The sequence below is a fragment of the Phlebotomus argentipes genome, unplaced genomic scaffold, assembly GCF_947086385.1.
Source record: "Phlebotomus argentipes unplaced genomic scaffold, Phlebotomus argentipes genome assembly contig_5, whole genome shotgun sequence".
Lineage (NCBI taxonomy): Eukaryota > Metazoa > Arthropoda > Insecta > Diptera > Psychodidae > Phlebotomus > Phlebotomus argentipes.
This window is the reverse complement of record NW_026776165.1, coordinates 9,212,835-9,234,659: the sequence shown is the minus strand read 5'-3', so window position 1 is coordinate 9,234,659 and position 21,825 is coordinate 9,212,835. Positions and strand designations below refer to the sequence as shown.

At 48.8% G+C, this 21,825-nt stretch overlaps 6 protein-coding genes across 6 annotated transcripts; 5 read left to right on the top strand and 1 right to left on the bottom strand.

Annotated features, from left to right (window-relative positions):
• Positions 1-48: 48 nt before the first annotated feature.
• LOC132255961 (uncharacterized) lies at positions 49-1,128 on the bottom strand. The gene is made up of 3 exons (XM_059752135.1): positions 1,111-1,128; positions 948-1,015; positions 49-871 (listed from the first exon to the last, which is right to left on the bottom strand). The coding sequence occupies exons 1-3, from the start codon at positions 1,114-1,116 to the stop codon at positions 49-51; spliced, it is 897 nt and encodes a 298-aa protein (XP_059608118.1). The 5' UTR covers positions 1,117-1,128.
• LOC132256117 (GDP-fucose protein O-fucosyltransferase 1) lies at positions 1,000-3,846 on the top strand. The gene is made up of 2 exons (XM_059752309.1): positions 1,000-1,306; positions 1,379-3,846. Exons 1-2 carry the CDS (start codon positions 1,192-1,194, stop codon positions 2,467-2,469), a joined length of 1,206 nt encoding a protein of 401 aa, XP_059608292.1. The 5' UTR covers positions 1,000-1,191; the 3' UTR covers positions 2,470-3,846.
• A 1,229-nt stretch (positions 3,847-5,075) lies between these two features.
• Positions 5,076-7,733, top strand: LOC132256120 (immediate early response gene 5-like protein). The gene has a single exon (XM_059752313.1). It carries the CDS (start codon positions 6,497-6,499, stop codon positions 7,322-7,324), a length of 828 nt encoding a protein of 275 aa, XP_059608296.1. The 5' UTR covers positions 5,076-6,496; the 3' UTR covers positions 7,325-7,733.
• Positions 7,734-8,489: 756 nt separating this feature from the next.
• On the top strand, positions 8,490-10,129 carry LOC132256116 (prolyl 3-hydroxylase 1-like). The gene is made up of 2 exons (XM_059752307.1): positions 8,490-9,775; positions 9,839-10,129. Exons 1-2 carry the CDS (start codon positions 8,675-8,677, stop codon positions 9,941-9,943), a joined length of 1,206 nt encoding a protein of 401 aa, XP_059608290.1. The 5' UTR covers positions 8,490-8,674; the 3' UTR covers positions 9,944-10,129.
• A 163-nt stretch (positions 10,130-10,292) lies between these two features.
• LOC132255960 (fatty acid synthase-like) lies at positions 10,293-18,414 on the top strand. The gene is made up of 7 exons (XM_059752134.1): positions 10,293-10,802; positions 10,986-12,346; positions 12,405-13,301; positions 13,359-13,549; positions 13,613-15,751; positions 15,812-16,161; positions 16,214-18,414. Exons 1-7 carry the CDS (start codon positions 10,345-10,347, stop codon positions 17,892-17,894), a joined length of 7,077 nt encoding a protein of 2,358 aa, XP_059608117.1. The 5' UTR covers positions 10,293-10,344; the 3' UTR covers positions 17,895-18,414.
• On the top strand, positions 18,409-21,600 carry LOC132255959 (fatty acid synthase-like). Its single transcript, XM_059752132.1, has 4 exons — positions 18,409-18,866; positions 18,967-20,327; positions 20,386-21,282; positions 21,341-21,600. The coding sequence occupies exons 1-4, from the start codon at positions 18,409-18,411 to the stop codon at positions 21,583-21,585; spliced, it is 2,961 nt and encodes a 986-aa protein (XP_059608115.1). The 3' UTR covers positions 21,586-21,600.
• Positions 21,601-21,825: the final 225 nt, after the last annotated feature.

The following is a 21,825-nucleotide window of genomic DNA, read 5'->3' as shown; positions in this document are numbered from 1 at the left end:
AAATACTGATTTTAGTACATTGAAAAGAAGTTTTTTTTTTTAAAGTAGTTAATCAGAGGTCCGGGAATTGTGTGTGAGCTTCACGTACGTGTAGTTCTCACGAGCCAGCGATTGAGTGTCGCTTCCGGTGCAGCACAGCAGCTTCTTCACGGTTTTCTTCAGCTGCTGCGTCTTCCCGTGGCGATGCTTCACCAGTGAGCTGTCGAACACGACTGTCTCCGGTTCCTCTGCGGGCGCTACGAAACGCCTCCGGACGCCAACGTCTGCCTCGTGGACAATCTCCGAGGGTCGAATCGTGGCTATTTCGCTTTCCCGGGCATTCTTCAGCTGCGCTTCCATCTCCTGGATCTGCCGGCGAAGCTTAGCGTTGTAGCCCACCAGTTCTTCCACCTTTTTCTCCGCCTCTGTCCTCTTCAGCTCCTGCCCCGACACCTGCTCATCCAGCGCGCGCATCTCTGGCATCGTCTGCACTTTCGCAAGACGCTTGGTGACTGGTTTTGGCTTCGGCAAGGCGGAGATGTACTGGGCCACCTTGCTGGGCACATTGCGATAATGATTAGGCCCCTTGAAGCGTTTTGAAGTCTTGAAGTCGTCGCCCCTTGAAGTCCCAAAATGGCTCAGCTCATCCACTGACTTTGAGCGTTTCTGGCCCAGGTTTTCCGGTGTCTTCTGAATACTAATGCCAGGAAATGACTTACGACAGTCTTCATCGCCTGAGGAGTCGCTAAGCAGCACATCTGATGGGAAACTCTCATCCGCAATGTTCGACGCGTCCATCGTTGAGTAAAATTGGGGCAGAACTGGAGGACAAAGAGGACACTGGATCTTTCTGAGTCTCTGAGTAACGGAAATTCCTGTTGAATTCAGCGCACTGAATGCAAGTTCAGTGGCGTAGTTTGAAAATACTTTAATTTGGTAAATTTTATGAAGAATACCCATGGACTTACGCACTGCTTGTTGTGAGATGTCTTCTAGAATATTTAAGGACATGTTTCAATTTCCCAAAAGTCCAGAACTGTGAAAAGCAAAACCAACGGAGTTAAAATAACAACAATTTTCTGGCACATTTAAATAATTCTTCAGCTGCTCACGCCACCTGTTGGTCCACACCTTCATCAAAAAGAGGCGTCGTTGAGGTCGTTGAATTGCTGAATTCTGGAAAGTGTGTGTTTTGGTCGGTTTTCAGTGAAAATGCTGTGGTTTCCCATCAGCTATCTCCTTGTGATCATCTCCTGGATCACATGGAGCGCCTGTGAGCTGATAGAAGTGGATCTAAACGGATACATAGCGTACTGTCCTTGCATGGGTGAGACCCTAACCCCACTTATCTTTGATTACTACCGGAAAAATTACAATTTTCTCTGTTTCCACTGAATAGGGCGCTTTGGCAACCAAGCTGATCACTTCCTGGGCGCTCTGGCGTTTGCCAGACAGTTAAACAGAACCCTGATACTGCCTCCGTGGGTGGAATACCGGCAGGGACATTCCAAGTCTATTCAAGTGCCCTTTGACAAATACTTCCAAGTGGAGCCTCTCCGGAAATACCATCGAGTGATCCTGATGAGGAACTTCATGGACACCATAGGGAAGGATGTGTGGCCCGAGGACAAAAGAATCTCCTTTTGCTACATGGCGAGAAAGTCTCTGGATGGGAAGGAGACAAACAGCTGCAATGCCAAAGATGGAAATCCCTTTGGGGCATTCTGGGATGAATTCCAAGTAGACTTTGTCGACTCAGAATTCTACGGGCCACTGAATTACGATGTACACCACGGCAGTGTAGCTGAGAAGTGGATTGAGGGATATCCAGCCAAGAAATTCCCGGTTCTGGCCTTTAGCGGTGCTCCGGCGTCATTTCCTGTCCAGCGGGAGAACATTGAGCTGCAGCAATATCTCAAGTTCAGCGAGAATCTCTTGACGAGGGCGCAAGAGTTCAGGCGAGAGACTCTGCCGCGTGGCGCCTTCATGGGAATCCATCTGAGGAACGGAATTGACTGGGTGCGGACGTGTGAGCACACTAAAGACAGCCCAACACTCTTCGCTGTCGCCCAGTGCATTGGCTACCGCGGCGAGAAGGGCGCCCTGACGCACGACATGTGCTTCCCATCGCGCGACGCCATCGTGCGACAGCTGAAGCGAGAGATGAAGAAATACAAGGAGTATCATCATGGAGATGAGATCCGAAGTGTCTTCGTGGCATCGGACAGCAATCATATGATCGGTGACTTGACGGAGGCGTTCAAGAGAACAGGTGTGACAGTCTACAAGCTGCCTGAAGATGATCCCCACCTCGATCTGGCCATTCTGGAGATATCTAATCACTTCATCGGCAACTGCGTGTCCTCCTACACGGCCTTCGTGAAGCGCGCGCGCGATGTTCGCGGTCTGCCATCCTCTTTCTGGGCTTTCCCGCCACGAGCGAAAGGCAGCGGCGCGACCAAGAGGAATCCCACTCACGAGGAACTGTGAAACGCGTGGCATTGAGCAGAGAAACACCTATGAATCATCGGAATGTCGGGTGAGATCATTTTGAGCGAGCGACAAGACAAAGGAGAGCAGCGATCGGAGAAATTCTGCGACTATGACCCGCCGATGACCCCGCGACGTGTCCACCTGGCACACAGGTAAGCGCCTCTCTTCGCTCTCTCTCTCACTCTCTCACTAACTCAGCCTCAAATAGCAGGCAACGGTGAGCTTTTTCCTACCATTTACTGTCTTTTGCATTCACCGTGTGAGATCACTAAAGTTGCCCAACTCACACATCAATATAAGCGATCACTTAAGCCACTCTTCGCACATTCCATCCGTGTGCAGTGCAATTGCAATTCTCACTGGATTTATCATGAGTCTATTTCGGATTTTATTGTTCTTGGAAGTGATTTGTGACGCTCTTTAGCATGATTCGCCTGAATGAGAATGTATTTCTTCAATTCTGTGACGGTTTAGTCAAATTTAGAAAATCGCTTGGATGGCAGAAATCTCTGTTTTTAGGCATTTTCGCAAGTCTCTTGAAGATCTTCTTGATTGCAATTATTTCAATTGAGATGTAGACAAAATTCAGTTGTAACTTATTACTCTTCAAATCCTGTTCGTTGGGTTTTTTCTAAAAGCGGATTTGAATTTGATCAATTTGATATAGTGATGCATTCATTTTATCAGCTTACTAATATCTTATTAGAATAATAACTCTTCATAACGTCAGTGTTGAATTTTATCTGCATCTTCAGCGAAATATTTGCTTTGCTTGTCTATTTAATTTCTTAATTTCAACTTCTATGGATAAATTTTGGGTGAATCCATTTCATCATCTTTCCCTATAACCATATCAACCATATCATTTTTTTTTAATCTGAAAATCAATGCTCATTTTACTTCTGATGGCTATCGGGAATAACAGCTGTAATTAGTTTTAATACATTTCTCATAAGTCCAGAAGAAACGTTCGGCTGTACAATTTTTTGTAAGTATTGATTGCCAAGGAGTTGGAAACTCCCCAAAATCAATGGTGTCACAGCTATTGAGGCCATTCTATCAATCTATAATGAGATAAAGCATAGTGAGAAAAGGCTGATAAGCGAAGTTTTTGTATCTTGTTAGACAATGTGGCAAATTGTCACACAGTTGCAAGAGTTAATACAACTACAATAAGATATGTTTTTAAGAGAATTATTGTATTAATGAAATGCAATGGAATTAGCATTAATTTGCAAATGAAGCGCACATACCTAAATGTGTGACGCTGTTTGTGGCATACAGAAAAGAACATAAAGTCAAGAGAGAAATATTGTAAACATTCTGCCATTTGCATTTTGTTGCGAGAAGGAATAAAAAGAATGATAAACCCTTTTCTCTGCATCATGATTAAGGGAGAGAAGAAAAATGTGCACTCCTGCGGGAGAATGAGATAATATTTTCGGCTGGTCATGAGCAGAAGAGGAGTCCAGAGCGTGAATGGGCGGGAAGGGGTGCGAAATGTGAGAATGGAATTCACGTGTGAGTAAAGAGGAGATGTGTATTCGCTGAATGCGAATTGATGTCTTCTCTCCCACTTGGACGCGGTCAGAGTCCATGTCTGGTTGCACCTTGTGCGACACGGGGCGGGCTGGGGGGCCGGTGCGCGGTGGAGAGACATTCTCATGGGCGATTTGGTGGAATTTGGCGTGAGTGTGTGTCGCCCTGTGCGAGAGAGATATTAGAGAGCCCCCGAAGTGTTGTGTGCATGATTTCTTTCGTGGCTATGAGCGAAAGACTCATGCGAGTCGCGAGCATTAGATATCTGTCTGTATGTTGGGAGGGGACAATGGGAGTGAGAGGTGAACCGAATGGAGAGCAAACTGTATACACAATCGTCCCTCATCGGCAATTCCATATAGGACGACATCTCTTTCTCTCTCGTCCGCACAATTTTCTCATATGCTGCATTTCAATTGCCCACGGACACTTACGCGTGTGTGACTATGCTGGAGTATGGATGTGGGTGACGCGAGCGTACGTTTTTCTTGGCTTTGCGCGACTATGGCGGGTGAGGTGAGGTGCGAGGCGGCTGGAAGAATGGATTATTGACTCTCTGTGGCGCACAATCAATTCTTCCATCTAGCGCCCCCTCCACCTGACAATGGAGGTGCAAAATGAATACAAAAAGTACAGCTTTGTATGGTCGTTTTTTTTCCTTCAATTGACTCTATGTGTGCCTTCTCGCTCTCGCGGCATTAACGATGTTTTGTCTCGGGGAGTTTTTCAGCAAACGGGTCGCGCGACAGATCACAGCTGCTGCAATTGATTGGGAATTTCACCAATTGAGCATTGAATACGGTCAGCTGGTAAATTGGTGATGGACGGAATATTTGAATGCACTGTCCAATATTCTATTATCTAATCTAAGCTACAAGACTAAATGCAGTCTCAAGACAGAGGCTGCTCTGGATGGATCGGAAATATGCAGTGGAAAAAGGATTTAGATAGAGATATAAGAAGAATTGACGGACAGAGGCAGGAAAATGACTTTCTCACTTCCTCAATTACCCATCAAGATTCTCTGGGAAGGCAGGAAGAGCAACTGAAGATAACAATTTTTGATGGATAACCAACGCATAACATGACACTGAATCACCTGATAGTCTAACAATAATCACATGGTCTGTGTGAGAATCACAACTGGTGCAAGCATTCGTCACCTACCAGGACATTACTTCGTCTTCATCATCACTATGAATACGAAGAGTTCACATGAATGTGAATATTAAGTGTATTGGAGAGTGAGAGAGATATTTCGTAAAGTATGTAGGCCGTGACGTCAAGTGAAGAGGGAGAAAGATTGATGCCGAGTTTATAAGTAGGAGCCACTGGTTGGCAGAAGTCTCAATCCAGTTTCAGCGGTTAACGACTTGAGACTCTTGTTCAAAAGCTCAATAATTCCGCGCGCAATATTAATCACTTCTACATTGAGGGTGACACTGTGTGTGTGTGTTCACATCTGTACAGTGACTGTGTGCGAAGGGGATAGCGTGAGAGGCAAGGTGTGCAGAACAGAGAAGGACAGAAGATAGCAGTGAGACAGTCACTTGAGGAATTGGATGATGTATCGAGTTTGGATTTAAGAGGCACCTTTTTTCTCCCCATTGAATGCCACACGGCGCGTGTGTGTGCAAAGAGTTTTTCAATAAAATTTCACACAACCTACACACACAATAGGTAGTGTCGTGTGGATTTTCGATAGAGGAGGCAGTGAGTGGAAATAGCGTGGAAGGGACACAGTGCTTGAGGAAGGAGTGTGTGGCGTCAGGAGACAAAGAAAGGAATAAGGAGAGCGCCCACGAGTGATGAATGCGCGGGAAAGAGAGTGAAGGCGCGGGAATCAATACTGGTGGGAAGGTGAAAAGAGATCAATGGACATAGTTTTTGGATCACCCAATTGAAGACGCAGCGACAGCACAGGCCCACAGATGGTGATTTTTATGTGGAGCAAGTGAAATGCAAAATAATTGGGAATAACACAGAGGAACAGAGTGAGGAGTGACAAGAGAGACCGTGAGCATACACACTGTCTTGGTGTGGAAGTGAGAGAAGGCATTGTTGAGTGATATTGAGAAATTATCACCAAACACGTAGACAAATTTTTTTTACATCACCCGAGTTAGTCACATTTTCTTCAGTTGAGAAAAAATTACATAGGAGGACAGAGACGGAAAAGTATCAAGCGCAGTGGTGTTTGTGTGCGACTGAAAATTTTCCTCTGACTCACTCTTATCGCGTTGACGTCCTCGAAAAAGCATAAAGTGACGAAGAGCATTTTGATTGCCTCAAATACACACAGAGACTGTGAATTGCTTGGACATTTTTTTTCGCTTCGTCTTCTGAGAAAGAGAGAGAATAATTGTGATTCACTTGTAAAGTACCCGCGGGTGCGATAAAAATCGATAGACGAGGCACAGGGATATTTCTTAGTGGAAATCATCAGAGTCTTAGAAAGCAATTGGAAAGGAAGTCCGACGAAAGAATGGCTGCGGAAGCACAACGCCTAATTGGGATTTCGCTGAGCAAGATTGCTCAGTCGCGAATGGAGCGCGGTGGAATTTCGCTGCACAAGAACCTGTTGGTGGCCACAGTGCTGCAGAAGGCGAGAATCATATTCATGGAGGAGGCGTATCACATGGTGCACGGACATTACCCTCATGAGCAGGCGGCGGCGGCAGCGGCTGCCATCTCAGCTGCGGCGGCTCAGATGAGGAATCGCTATTTTTGCGAGCAGCAAGAGGCGCTGTGCAGGAGCTACAAGGAGCAACATCAGCTGATCATAAGGCGCGATGGAGAGATTGTGGGCAGAGAGGGCGAAGAGGAGGAGCTCGAGGAGGACGAGGAAGACCCCGAGGACGACACTGAGAGAATGTGCGGTGAGGAAGAAGAGGAGGAGGTGGACGACAAGGAGAACGAAGCACCCATCGAACTGACGTACTACGACCTGGACAACCACATTAAGATCAGAGACAATCCCAAGAGGAGACGAGAGGTGAGCGAGTGGGAGACAGAAGAGGCCGTGCTCTCCATTCTGCCCAAGAGACTGTGCCGTGGCGAGGACAAGATCCCTGAAGTGACCACGACGTGTCCTGAACAGGAAGAAGAGGCCACAGCGGCGGAGCCATTCCTCGAGGAATCTGAGCACAGCACAGTGGCGGAACCCATGGAGATCAGTCGAATAACATCGCTGGTGTCTATCTTCAGCTTTGGCAACCTCACGAGGCAATCACCTGCGTCTTCGCCAGCGGATTTGCACACATTTCGCGGCCAGAACACCACCAACACGTCCAGCGTAGCGATGACGGCATGAGGAAGGTTGCTGGCCAGCGATTCTCACAACCACGGGGATGTACCGTTAACCAGGGCGGGATTAGACATTCTAAGAGAATTAGATCTCGCGTGGATTTTGGCGGGAGGGCACAGCGCTGCAAGAATCTTAACCGTCGAACTCTGTTTTAGGAGTTGGAGAGAGAGAGAGGGAAGAGTTAAAAGTTTGCCACAGATATAACAATTGTGAATGTGTGAGAAAGTCTCATTGTATTTAAATTAAATGTTGAGTGTCCAATGCCTCTGAAAAAAATGAGATCTTGCTTAAGAGGTCTCGGTAGGTCTTTTTTTGTTCATATAGGATTAAATGCTGCACACGAGCCAGGCGCATAAATTCTTGTATAATGAGATTTGTGAAACAGGAATAAAAATCTTTAATTTTTCTAAATGCACTCGCTGTTTTCCACTGGACTGGGTGGGTTTTGGGACGATGATGTTGGGTGATTGCATAAAAGACAGCGAGAGAAAGTATGAGACGCAGCTGAGGCGCAAAATTGGCTCTTTGGCGAAGGCCTCCGTGGGTGACTTTTTGAGGCGCCCTGTGGCATTCAAAATACAGATGAGCGATTCGGGAAATCACCAATACACACTTCCAGGGCGCCAGAGGCGCATTGGAAGGCCACTTATTGGACGCTTGAGTGCGCCTTTTAGAAGATTGAGCAGTCATTGCGTCACCGAAATTGTGCCCGGAAAGGTATTTTGCAGTATTTTCAGGTGTGAAACATGATAAATGTCATGCGGAGATATGAAAAGCAGAAGACATAGAGCACAAGGAGAAGGTTTGTATTGGAAGGAAGCAGGGATTCGTACGATTAAAATCTTATATTAGAGTTCAGACTAGAAAAATTTCTAATCAAATAATAGAGATTATCGAAATAATGAACAAAAAGTTTTTTTCTTTGCCTTTAATACAGAATTTTGTTTTAGCTCAGAGCTTGAATGGAAAAATTTTAGTATTGCTGTTTTAAATTTTCTTCGTTTCCTTAACTCCATATGTACTTCAGATGTTTGAAAGCTTCTGAAATATTCTACAAATTATGAGCTATTGCCGAATTTATCGATTAATTTAATAACTAAACCCAATGTTCGACGCACTGCATTCTGTAACAATATTTGTGAATTCTGCACAACTCGCATCCAATCGCCCTATATAGTTCGACTCTGGAGGATCAAGAAAAGGAAGGCAGAGGCGAGAAAAAATGATCTCGGAGTCAAATTGCTCAGACTCTGTCAAATGCTGTACACGCGATAAGTGTTTTGCAGCATTTCGGTGAATATTTGAGGGGTTTTGGATGTTTTTGTGTACTGAATTGTGATAATTTCTCCAGGAGAAATGATCATCCGTGAGATTTTACTTGTTCTCCTCGCGAGAAGCACTCTTGGACATCTGACAACCAATCGACTGGATTACGTGATCAACGAGGTGTTCTTGAGTGTGCCAGAGAAGCCTGACGAAGTTCCCAATCATCCTGAGCAGGTTAAGACAGATGGTGGAACCTTTGTGGAGTATTATCTAGTGGGCAATAATGCATACTTGCACAACGACTGGTTGGGGTGTGCGTACTTCTTCGAGAAGGCTGTGCAGGAGTTCAGGGATTATTCTGGGGTGGTGGCAAATTGTCGGATTAACTGCGAGTACGAGAGGCAGAATGGGGAACCACTGTTTCCCGAGAATCCGGAGAATATTCATTTCTTCGATGGGATTATGAGAAAGACACTGTGCTTGAAGAAGTGCCTCTTCAGGGATTTGGCCAAGGCTTATAGATTCTTCGAAGTGGACGATGCTTTCCGGGAAATTTTTCACAGTAGGAAACCGTATGAGTATCTCCAGCTTTGCCACTTCAAAAATGGTGATCTGCAGAAGGCAGTTTCTGCCGCTGCCACCGTCTTGGCGATGCATCCGGAGCACAAATTGAGTGTTGGGAATCTCAAGTACTACTCAACACTGGAAGAATTCCGGCCAGAGTTCCTTAAGGATGAGGAAAAGAAGCGCTTTGTTGACTCATACCTCAAAGGTATGGACTTCTATAGGGAGTCAAAGTGGCAGAATTGCATTGATGAGTTTGAAAAGTCTCTGATGACTTTCGACCAGGAGGAAAACATTTGCCGGGCCTTCTGTGAAGGATCATTTAATCAGGGATGGCACCCGGACTTCACCACCTCAACCGCGAATCACTTCACTTACTGCCTGAGATGTAAGAGGAATTGTACAAAGGACATGAGTATTGTGGGCACGCAAAAGTATCCAGACGTCTTTCCCAGTCACTATGAATATCTCCAGTTCTCCTATTTTAATGTGGGCAATCTTGAGCAGGCCATCAAATGCACAATGACTTACTTGCTCTTCTTCCCAGAGAATGAAGTGATGCTGGAGAACCTGGAGTTTTACAAGAACCATCCAGAGGCCAAAGAGGAGTTTTTCGCAGTCAGAAAGGTAGAAAAATTGTAATTTTACAGAATATCGACAATGAATATAACAAATTTATCTTCTTTGCAGGAAGCTCTAGAATATTACCAGAGATCGCGATATGAGAAGACCCTTCTTCAATTCATCAATGAGGAATTCACGAAGTTCTTCGAAAAGCAGAAAGCAAATTCCTAGTAAATAATTCTAGTTACTACTTAAAATTCATGCAGGAAAATTTCAGTTTAAATTGTAATTTGAAATGAAAATACATATTTACAGTGCTTATCAGTGTGTTAACGGTTAATACTGCGCTGAAACAGTATTAGAAGGGTAAACATATAACTGATCAGGCTGCAAGTAAATAGCAGGAATAATAGACAAGACATAGGTCAAAGTTTTTTTGTTTGAGCTCCTTAGTATTTGCATTTGGATTTGAATATGGAAAATCGCTGGCGAAGGAAGAGTATAAATTGCGAACTGCTGCACAGTTGCAGCCCAGAAGTTTTTCTTCAGTGCTCAAATTGTGGATTAAACGCCTAACAGTGCTCCAAAATAGTGACCAAAGTGACTAGAAGTGCAAGTGTGACTGTGCAGAAATGGTTAACGGCAGAGAACCAAAGGATTTGTCCTGCAGGACTCAAGCCAACTGTCCTGAGGACGAGATTGTGATCTCTGGGATATCTGGACAGTTCCCTAAGTCTCCTAGCATGCTGGAGTTCGCCAAGAATCTCTACGCGAAGGCTGACTTGCTGGATGAAATGGATCCGCAGTGGAAGGAATCCTTCCCGGAACTTCCTGAGAAATTTGGTTTAAACCGCAATGTAACTTACTTTGATGCTCCTTTCTTCGGTGTGCACTATAAACAGGCACACTTGATGGATCCATCTACACGATATATCTTGGAGTGTTCATATGAAACCATCATCGATGCTGGAATCAATCCTATGACTCTGCGTGGCAGCAATACAGGAGTCTTCATTGGATCAACTTTCTTGGACATGGATAAAATATTTTATAATGACAAATTAGTCGGTGGAGGTTTTGCGATAACTGGGTGAGCTTTCATTACACTTCCCATTAGACTAGCAAGTGACTAATTAGAAATTCTAAGTAGCTTTTTTTAAAACGTGTAGGAAGTATAGGTAAATAGGTCAATTTCCAGGACAGAAGTATTATATACTTTGGCTATATGAGCTCATGACTTACATATAAATTAGCATATCCATCTAATCAACAGATGCAACAGAGCCATGATGGCCAATCGCGTATCCTACATTTTCGATCTTCAAGGAATCTCAGCTCACGTTGACTCCTTGTCCAATGCCACGCTGAATACACTGAATGTGGCCTATTCCGCGATCAGAAACGGCCAGTGTGAAGCAGCCATTGTGGGGGGATCCAACGTCATCCTGCATCCTTTCGTGACTGCTCAGCTGGCGCAGATGGGCGCTCTCTCCAAGGACGGCGTCACGCGGACCTTCGACGAGGGCATCAGCGGCACGACCAACAGCGAGGCGAATTGCTGCATCTTCCTTCAGAAAGCCAAGCACGCGAAGCGCGTCTACGCGCGACTCGTACACTCCAAGTCGAGCCACTCGGGATACATAGACGAGGGCATCACGACTCCTTCCGTGAAGATGCAGGTGAAGCTGCTGGAGACCTTCTACCGCGAGATTTCCCTGGATCCGGCGGACGTGGCCTATGTGGAGGCGCACTGCGAAGGACTGCTCAAGTACGACGCCGTCGAGGTGGCGGCGCTGGACGCGGTGATGTGCAGGGCCAGGAAGACTCCGCTGAAGGTGGGCTGCGTCAAGTCCAACATCGGCAACACGCAGCCCTGCGGCGGGATCTGCGGCATCGCGAAGGTGATCATCGGGATGGAGAACGGCGCCATTCCGCCCAACATCAACTTCTCCAGGCCGCATCCCGAGCTCAAGGCCTTGGTCGAGGGCCGGATGCAGGTCGTGACGGAGGCCGAGGAGTTCAGAGGCCGGAACTTCGCCGCCGTGAACTCGGTCAGCTTCGCTGGCGGGATCTCGCACGTTCTGCTGGAGAGCGTCGCCAAAGAGAAGCTGAACAACGGCCTGCCTGCCGACGATCTTCCGCGGTTGATCTCCTGGGCGGGTCGCACTGAGGAGGGCGTCCACGAGATGTTCAAGTTCATGGCCAGTCATCCGCTCGACGCCGAATTCGTGGGCCTCGTGCACGAGACGCAGACGGAAACGGTGTCCAACAACATTTTCCGCGGCTTCGGAGTTTTCCAGAAGGACGCCGACGGCGGGAACGCTGTCGTTTTGGAACAGAGCGTCCAGCACTTTCCCGGGGTGAAACGGCCTGTCGTGTGGCTGTTCAGCGGGATGGGAAGCCAGTGGCCGCAGATGGGAAGCTCGCTCATGAGCATTCCCATATTCAGGCGATCCGTCGAGCGCAGTCACGAAGTCCTGCTCGCGAAGGGCGTGGACCTCATTGGGCTACTCACGTCAGACGACCCAGAGACCTTCGACAACATCCTGAACTCCTTCGTCGGGATCGCCGCCGTGCAGATCGCCATCGTCGACGTGTTGCGAGCTCTGCAGATTCAGCCGGACATCATCATCGGTGAGTTGCCTCGCATTCCACATCTGACCAGGATTCCATCGCATTCTTTCCTTTCCAGGCCACTCTGTCGGGGAGTTGGGCTGCGCCTACGCCGACGGCTGCTTCACTGCGGAGGAAATGATCCTGTCGGCCTATTCCAGAGGGAAGGTGAGCGTGGAGACCAAGAAGATCTTCGGCTCCATGGCGGCCGTTGGCCTGGGCTACAGCAGCGTCCGCAAAATGCTGCCGCCGGACGTCGAAGTGGCGTGTCGGAACAGCTCCACATCCTCGACCATCTCCGGACCCGCCGCGTCGGTCGAGGCCTTCGTCGCCGACCTGAAGAACCAGGGCGTCTTCGCCAAGGAAGTCCCTTGCTCCAACATCGCCTACCACTCGCGCTACATCGCAGACATGGGCCCGAAGCTGCTGGAGCTGCTGACCGAGGTCGTGCGGAAGCCGAAGAGGAGATCGGCGAAGTGGCTGAGCACCAGCGTTCCGCAACCGAAGTGGGAAGATGAGGAAAATCAGCTCAGTTCGGCTCAGTACCACACCAACAATCTCCTGAATCCGGTGCTGTTCGAGGACACTTTCGCCATGATCCCCAACAACGCCTTGACCATCGAGATCGCTCCGCACGGACTGCTGCAGGCCATCGTCAAGCGTTCCAAGGCTCAGGCTGTTCACATTCCTCTGACTCAGCGCGGAAACAAGAACAACACGAACTTCTTCTTGGCCGCGCTCGGGAAAATCTACATGAACGGAATCGACTTCCCCATTCAGAATCTCTATCCGGCGATCGAGTTCCCGGTATCCAAAGGAACTCCCATGATTTCCCCTCACATTCGATGGGATCACTCAACAGAGTGGTACATCCCGTCCATTAATTATGGATATGAATTCAAGCCAGGCCGCCACACCATGGATATTAATCCAGAATCTCAAGAGTACAATTTTCTCTTAGACCACATTATTGATGGTAAGACTTAAAAATTTTCTTAATCTTTTCGTGACTTAAGCACTTTTATCCTTTTAGACAAGCTTTTGTATCCCGTTTCTGGATTTATCCGCACTGTATGGGAAACCTTTGCCCTCAGTAAAGAGAAAAATTTCTACGAAATGAGTGTGGAATTTTCGCAAATTAAAGTGCTACAACATTTTGATTTAACTATTAATAAACATAGAGAAGTTGTGGTAGTAATACAGCCTGGAACAGGATATTTTCAGGTAACAAACGTTAGTGACGTAAAACAGTTCATGGATTTATCCAAAAAACCCTTTCTATTGCAGGTCTGTGAAGAAAACTCAGCCATTCTCTCAGGAAATATCAAGATTCTAGAAGAAGAATCATCGGAAGATTACCTCGTGGAAGATTCCTCGTCGGATTGCATCGTCCTGAAGTCCAAGGACTTTTACACGGAGCTCTACCTTCGCGGCTACGAATACAAAGGCGCCTTCCAGTCTGTCGCCGAAGCCAGGAGCGACGGAAGCGGAGGAAAAGTCAGGTTCGAGAACAATTGGATGGCTTTCCTGGACAGCTTCGTCCAGATCTTCGCATTCGGCCGCGACACCAGAGATCTGATGTTGCCCAAGTCCATCCAGGCGATCAGGATCAGGCCTCAGGAAGTGCTGAGAGTGGCAGAAGAGAATCGTGGTTTGCACCAGGTGAAAGTGTGCGCGGAACTCAAGACGATCTCCTCACCAGGACTGGAAATCGTGGACCTGAGGATGAAAACCCTCAGGAAGAACCAGCCAACCGGAAAGCCTGTCTCGGAATCCTTCAGGTTCATTCCACATCTTCCGGCGCCACAGCTTTCGATCGCGAACGCAGCTCGCGTGTGTGTCCAGAGCCTCCTGGACAATCACCGCTCGTCGAAGGTGAAGATCGTGGAAGTGGATTCGGTTGAGTCTTCCCACGAGATTCTCCCGAACTTCCGTGATGCCGTTGAAGACTTGCCCGGGATTCGGGGAACGCTGATCTTGCTCTCGTCTAAGAAGGCAACGCTGGATGGAATCCACGTGGAAGCTGGAGAGCTGAATACTCAAAAGAACTGCGACATCGTCATCAAGAAGCAGTTCTTCCGCAACGGGACATTTCCGGAGGGGTCCCTGGAGAGTCTCGCCGACGGTGGATATTTGATCTCGCGTGAGGAAAAGTCAATCGAGCTGAAGAGCGTCGCAACATCTGCAGACCTGAGCCTTATCTTCTTCCTGCCCGTGGAGAATGAGACTCTGGTCGTGTTCAAGCGGTCATCGAGGAAGATTCTTCCCAGCACGAGTGTCTTCGAGGCCTCGCAGTTTTCAGTCAGCGAAGAGTGGCTGAAGAACGTCAAGGAAGCCGCGAAACTCGGCTCAGTGACTCTGATGTCGAGCAAGGACTCGAATCCCGGCATCTCAGGCCTGGCGAATTTAGTGCGCAAGAAGATTCCCGGGCAGAGCATCAACTTCTTTTCCGTTGAGGACAAGAAGTTCAGCGATGCGAGCTTCCAGAACCAAGTGAAGCTGACTCTGGCTTCGAACGTCTTCCGCAACGGCCAATGGGGAAGTTTCCGCTGGCTGAGGCTGTCAGATAGGGCGCCGCTCGAGGCCTACACCGGGAATTGCTTCGTGGAGTTCACTTCGCCGGAAAACGCTCTCGAGTGGAGATCCGGAAGCGTCCTGGGGGCGACGCAAGGAAATCTCGTGAACGTCATGTTCTGCGGCCTGAATCTGCGCGACAAGGAGATCGTGTCCGGTGAGCTTCCTCTGGAGGAGACCGGGTTGTCGCGCCGCCATTGCGCGTTGGCGCTGGGATCGGAGTTCGCGGGCGTGGATCAGGAAGGCCGGCGTGTGATGGGCGTCGTTCCCCACGGCGCTCTGTCCAGCCAGGCTCTGGCCGACGACGCGTTCACGTTCCCAGTGCCGGAGCACTGGACTCTGGAGGAGGCGGCCACTGTGCCGATGGCCTATCTCACGGTCTACTGGGCTCTCTTCTTCAAGGCCAATATCCTGGCGCCGCTCAAGCACGGCAGAAGGATTCTGATCCACTGCGGAGCTGATGAGCTGGGAATCGCGGCGATCAGAGTGTCTTTGGCCTACGGACTGGACGTTTTTACGACCGTTGACTCGATTGAAAAGAAGGAGTTCCTTCTCAGCATGTTCTCTGAACTGAAAGAGGATCAAATTGGAAGTACTACTGACCTCAGTTTTGAAAGAATGGTTAAGGAAAAGTGTAAGCCAAGAGTTTGCAATTACGTTTTCAATACTCTCAAAGGTGCTCAGCTTGCAGCGTCTGCTCGTTGCCTTGATCTAGGTGGAAAATTCTTGCAAATGGGAAAATGGGATATGATAGAGAACAATGATCTCGGATTATATATATTCATACAAGAGGTTGAATTCCAAGCAGTTCAGATTGAAGCTGTTTTCGGAGAAGAATGTGAAATGAGACAAGTAAATATTTTTACAACGATTCCATTACATATTTTCTAAAACACCTTTTTTCTTTTTCAGGATATAATTAAGCTCATTCAAGCAGATATAAAGAAAGGAGTGATTCAGCCAATTCCAGCAACTGTATTTAATGCAAATGACGTTAATGAAGCTTTTGGCTATTATTCTAGCAAGGAACATATTGGAAAAGTAGTTTTGAGACTTCGAGAGCATAAAACTGACAAGTCCACTCTTCCCATTCCAATTTCTCCTCGATTTTCTGCTCAGGCAGAAAGTTCCTTCGTGATCTTCGGTGGCCTGGATGACTTCGGTTTGGAGTTTGTCGATTGGCTGATTGTCAGAGGGGCTCGAAAAGTCGTTCTGACGTCGCTCGGAAAATCGCTTAGCGATTATCAACTGTACCGCATGAGGTGAGGACTTCCCAGGAGAACAATGAGCGCAAACTGATTCTCTCTTTCGCAGACTCTGGCAGAGTTACGGCGCTCAGGTCGTCCACAAGCTGGAGAGTCGCGGATCCCGGTCGGAGTGCCTGGAACTGCTCGATCTCGCCCGGAAACTGGGACCGATTTCTGGCATCTTCAGCGCCTCGCTGTGCAGCTCTTGGAACGGAGACGAGCTCTTCGAGGCCAGCGCAGCGGAAGTCAGTGTTTCTTCGGCGAAGAACTTCGATGAGTTGTCCAGGAAGCTGTGTCCGAATCTCGCCCAATTTGTCGTCTTCTCGCGCAGATGGCTGAACAGCGAGGATGTGGAGCAATGCCGAGCTGAACTGAGCATCGCAATGGCGGAGAAGATCGTCCAGGAGAGAGCGGCTCAGGGATTTCCGGGGAAAGTGATTCACTTGGGATCTCTTGAGGGCCAGAAGCCCGAGCAGGGAGTTCTGAGCCAGAAGATCTTCTCTTGTCTGACCGAAGTTGATAAGCTGATGCTCAACAATGAAATCATTGTGGCTCACAGAATCCTGGATAAAACCACGCCCAAGAAATTCTGCGTCCTCAACACGATCAAGGAAGCACTCAAGTTGAAGGAAATTACTTCATTAGATGAAACTATGAGGGATTTAGCGCATGAGATCGACGATGTACTCAATCTGAAGAAGCAAATAAGGAAGGAGTATGATATATCCCTTACCGTCTTTCAACTCCGAAGGATGACATCTCGAGAACTACTAGCCATCGTCAAGGAGCGAGCACGAGAAAACGAAGGTGAATTGATCCTGACGAACGACAAGAAGCCGAAGGGACTGGAGATGCTGTTGCAGTTCCTCAAAGACAGGAACTCGAGTGCGCAGCAGAAGATCTGCAGAATGCCGAGTCACGACAGGACGGCGAAGTACAATTCCTGCGTTGTCCTCATTCCGGGCCTCGTGGATATCCTGGACGTGGACTTGCGTGAGATCAGCCTGAACATCGCCTTGCCGGTGTTTTCCCTTCGCGTGACCGAAGACATTGGGCTGTTGTCCGTCGCCGATCTGGCCAGGAGTCTTTTGCCAGTCATCAAGAGGGACGCTCTGAAGATGTCGCAGATGTTCTACCTGGTGGGCTACTCCTTCGGCGTCTTCCTCACGCTGGAGCTGGCCAGGTTGCTGGAGCAGGAGGGAATGACTGGACAAGTGCTTCTGATCGACGGCGCGCCGGAGTTCTTCAGGCTGCTGCTCGCGGAGCAGCTGGGCGATAACTTCGCCGAGGAGGACGTCGAGGAGCTGATCGTGGAGAACATCCTGCGCGTCGTGTTCCCGGAGGAGAATCCCCGGGAGGTGTGGGGCCAGCGCAAGGCGCGCAACTGGCGTGAGCGCGTGCAGCAGCTGGCGGAGGCGTGCAAGAATCAGTTCGTGTACTCGGAGGAACACTTGATGTACATCGCGGAGCTCCTGCGCCGCCGCCTGCGCGGCGTGCGTGCGGGCAACGCCGAGATGGTCGATCCTGTGGAGTCCCCGATCACGCTAGTGAGGCCCACGGACGTGTCCGTGGCGGACATCGAACGCGATTACGGAATGGCGCAGTGGACAAAAGGCAAATTCCACCTGAGGTTCATTGACGGCGATCACGCGTCGATGCTGAGAAACAGAAGTCTTGCGCGCATCATCAATGAATTCGACCCGAGGCTGAAGGACAACAGGGAGTTTGAGGATTACGTTGGAATCTAAAGGGTGGTTTAGGGTTAAGGAAGTTTAAGGTATCTGGGGTTTCTTATTGGATTAAATTTTTTCTATATCTTCAAGCTCTTCATTTTTAAACCGTGGCCCTTGCCTTGACTTCGTCTGTATTCTTCTGACTTTGGTGTAATAATTTATGTTGACTTTTTATTTGAAATTTGAATATGTGCTTTGAAATTGCATTTGCGATTAGAGTTCACCGCCGATTGTTATGGTATTGAGCTTGGTAATGGTCAGTATATGAATTCAATGGACGAACATAAAGTATAATGCAATATGATAAATTATGAGGTTTGTTATAAGGTCAAAGCATTAAAGGGCTACATTATTTCCTTTGGAATTTGAATATGGAAAATCGTTGGCGAAGGAAGAGTATAAATTGCGAACTGCTGCACAGTTGCAGCCCAGAAGTTTTTCTTCAGTGCTCAAATTGTGGATTAAACGCCTAACAGTGCTCCAAAATAGTGACCAAAGTGACTAGAAGTGCAAGTGTGACTGTGCAGAAATGGTTAACGGCAGAGAACCAAAGGATTTGTCCTGCAGGACTCAAGCCAACTGTCCTGAGGACGAGATTGTGATCTCTGGGATATCTGGACGGTTTCCCAAGTCGCCTACCATGCTGGAGTTCACCAAGAATCTCTACGCGAAGGCTGACTTGCTGGATGAAATGGATCCGCAGTGGAAGGAACCCTTCCCAGAACTTCCTGAGACACTAGGGATAACAGGAGGTGTTAGAAAATTCGACTCACCTTTCTTCGGTGTGCACTATAAACAAGCAAATCTCATGGATCCGTCCATGAAATTCATTCTGGAATGCAATTATGAAACCATCATCGATGCTGGAATCAATCCTTTGACTCTGCGTGGCAGCAACACAGGAGTTTTCATCGGATCGACTTTTTTGGACATGGATCAGATATTCTACTCATATGAGTTTGTCGGTGCCGGATTCGCAATAACCGGGTGGGTTTTCTTCCTATATTATTTTTTAAATCATCTCTCATACTTATCACTATGTTTTAAAGCAGACAATAATTTCGATTGATACCAATATAATTTACAGATGCAATAGAGCCATGATGGCCAATCGACTGTCTTTTTCTTTTGATTTCCAAGGACCGTCAATGTACGTAGATACACTGACGAGCGGTAGCCTGACTGCGATAGATGTGGCCTATTCCGCGATCAGAAACGGCCAGTGTGAAGCAGCCATTGTGGGGGGATCCAACGTCATCCTGCATCCTTTCGTGACTGCTCAGCTGGCGCAGATGGGCGCTCTCTCCAAGGACGGCGTCACGCGGACCTTCGACGAGGGCATCAGCGGCACGACCAACAGCGAGGCGAATTGCTGCATCTTCTTGCAGAAAGCCAAGCACGCGAAGCGCGTCTACGCGCGACTCGTACACTCCAAGTCGAGCCACTCGGGATACATAGAGGAGGGCATCACGACTCCTTCCGTGAAGATGCAGGTGAAGCTGCTGGAGACCTTCTACCGCGAGATTTCCCTGGATCCGGCGGACGTGGCCTACGTGGAGACGCACTGCGAAGGACTGCTCAAGTACGACGCCGCCGAGGTGGCGGCGCTGGACGCGGTGATGTGCAGGGCCAGGAAGACTCCGCTGAAGGTGGGCTGCGTCAAGTCCAACATCGGCAACACGCAGCCCTGCGGCGGGATCTGCGGCATCGCGAAGGTGATCATCGGGATGGAGAACGGCGCCATTCCGCCCAACATCAACTTCTCCAGGCCGCATCCCGAGCTCAAGGCCTTGGTCGAGGGCCGGATGCAGGTCGTGACGGAGGCCGAGGAGTTCAGAGGCCGGAACTTCGCCGCCGTGAACTCGGTCAGCTTCGCTGGCGGGATCTCGCACGTTCTGCTGGAGAGCGTCGCCAAAGAGAAGCTGAACAACGGCCTGCCTGCCGACGATCTTCCGCGGTTGATCTCCTGGGCGGGTCGCACTGAGGAGGGCGTCCACGAGATGTTCAAGTTCATGGCCAGTCATCCGCTCGACGCCGAATTCGTGGGCCTCGTGCACGAGACGCAGACGGAAACGGTGTCCAACAACATTTTCCGCGGCTTCGGAGTTTTCCAGAAGGACGTCGACGGCGGGAACGCTGTCGTTTTGGAACAGAGCGTCCAGCACTTTCCCGGGGTGAAACGGCCTGTCGTGTGGCTGTTCAGTGGGATGGGAAGCCAGTGGCCGCAGATGGGAAGCTCGCTCATGAGCATTCCCATATTCAGGCGATCCGTCGAGCGCAGCCACGAAGTCCTGCTCGCGAAGGGCGTGGACCTCATTGGGCTACTCACGTCGGACGACCCAGAGACCTTCGACAACATCCTGAACTCCTTCGTCGGGATCGCCGCCGTGCAGATCGCCATCGTCGACGTGTTGCGAGCTCTGCAGATTCAGCCGGACATCATCATCGGTGAGTTGCCTCGCATTGCACACCTGACCAGGATTCCATCGCATTCTTTCCTTTCCAGGCCACTCTGTCGGGGAGTTGGGCTGCGCCTACGCCGACGGCTGCTTCACTGCGGAGGAAATGATCCTGTCGGCCTATTCCAGAGGGAAGGTGAGCGTGGAGACCAAGAAGATCTTCGGCTCCATGGCGGCCGTTGGCCTGGGCTACAGCAGCGTCCGCAAAATGCTGCCGCCGGACGTCGAAGTGGCGTGTCGGAACAGCTCCACATCCTCGACCATCTCCGGACCCGCCGCGTCGGTCGAGGCCTTCGTCGCCGACCTGAAGAACCAGGGCGTCTTCGCCAAGGAAGTCCCTTGCTCCAACATCGCCTACCACTCGCGCTACATCGCAGATATGGGCCCGAAGCTGTTGGAGCTGCTGACCGAGGTTGTGCGGGAGCCGAAGAGGAGGTCGGCGAAGTGGCTGAGCACCAGCGTTCCGCAACCGAAGTGGGAAGATGAGGAAAATCAGCTCAGTTCGGCTCAGTACCACACCAACAATCTCCTGAATCCGGTGCTGTTCGAGGACACTTTCGCCATGATCCCCAACAACGCCTTGACCATCGAGATCGCTCCGCACGGACTGCTGCAGGCCATCGTCAAGCGTTCCAAGGCTCAGGCTGTTCACATTCCTCTGACTCAGCGCGGAAACAAGAACAACACGAACTTCTTCTTGGCCGCGCTCGGGAAAATCTACATGAACGGAATCGACTTCCCCATTCAGAATCTCTATCCGGCGATCGAGTTCCCGGTGTCCAAAGGAACTCCCATGATTTCCCCCCACATTCGATGGGATCACTCGGTTGACTGGTACATTCCACCATATAATTTTCAACACGAATTCAATTCAGGAAGATGCTATATTTCCGTCAGTCCAGATGATCTTGAACACAACTTCATCCTTGGTTACGTGATTGATGGTAAAATTTAACCCAATATTTCTTCTTTCAATTGTGCTTATTGGCTTGATTTTTGTAGGAGAACTCATTTATCCACACATGGGATTCATCTTCAGTGTTTGGGAAACTTTCTCTAACATATTTGGGCAACATTTTTTGGATAAAGATGTTGAATTTTCAGAAATACGTTTCCAGAATGAAATTTTCTTGACCACAGAAAAGGAAAGAGAATTTTTGATACTTATTCATCCTGGAACAGGATATTTTCAGGTTATTTTTTATTATGCTGGCTTTACCTGCTTTATACGCAAAAATTTATTATAAAATTCCTTTTTTATAGGTCTGTGAAGAAAACTCAGCCATTCTCTCAGGAAATATCAAGATTCTAGAAGAAGAACCATCGGAAGATTACCTCCCGGAAGATTCCTCGTCGGATTACATCGTCCTGAAGTCCAAGGACTTTTACAAGGAGCTCTACCTTCGCGGCTACGAATACAAAGGCGCCTTCCAATCTGTCACCGAAGCCAAGAGCGACGGAAGCGGAGGAAAAGTCAGGTTCGAGAA

Bases quoted from the DNA above. Each gene is read 5' to 3' on its own strand.
- LOC132256120 (XM_059752313.1), top strand. From the start codon at position 6,497: ATGGCTGCGGAAGCACAACGCCTAATTGGGATTTCGCTGAGCAAGATT.
- LOC132256116 (XM_059752307.1), top strand. From the start codon at position 8,675: ATGATCATCCGTGAGATTTTACTTGTTCTCCTCGCGAGAAGCACTCTT. The intron at 9,776-9,838 runs GTAGAAAAATTG...TCTTCTTTGCAG, and splicing joins AGTTTTTCGCAGTCAGAAAG to GAAGCTCTAGAATATTACCA.
- LOC132256117 (XM_059752309.1), top strand. From the start codon at position 1,192: ATGCTGTGGTTTCCCATCAGCTATCTCCTTGTGATCATCTCCTGGATC. The intron at 1,307-1,378 runs GTGAGACCCTAA...TCCACTGAATAG, and splicing joins AGCGTACTGTCCTTGCATGG to GGCGCTTTGGCAACCAAGCT.
- LOC132255959 (XM_059752132.1), top strand. From the start codon at position 18,409: ATGGTTAACGGCAGAGAACCAAAGGATTTGTCCTGCAGGACTCAAGCC. The intron at 20,328-20,385 runs GTGAGTTGCCTC...TTTCCTTTCCAG, and splicing joins TCAGCCGGACATCATCATCG to GCCACTCTGTCGGGGAGTTG. The intron at 21,283-21,340 runs GTAAAATTTAAC...TGATTTTTGTAG, and splicing joins CCTTGGTTACGTGATTGATG to GAGAACTCATTTATCCACAC.
- LOC132255960 (XM_059752134.1), top strand. From the start codon at position 10,345: ATGGTTAACGGCAGAGAACCAAAGGATTTGTCCTGCAGGACTCAAGCC. The intron at 13,302-13,358 runs GTAAGACTTAAA...TTATCCTTTTAG, and splicing joins CTTAGACCACATTATTGATG to ACAAGCTTTTGTATCCCGTT. The intron at 16,162-16,213 runs GTGAGGACTTCC...TCTCTTTCGCAG, and splicing joins TATCAACTGTACCGCATGAG to ACTCTGGCAGAGTTACGGCG.
- LOC132255961 (XM_059752135.1), bottom strand. The intron at 872-947 runs GTAAGTCCATGG...ACTTGCATTCAG, and splicing joins CATCTCACAACAAGCAGTGC to TGCGCTGAATTCAACAGGAA.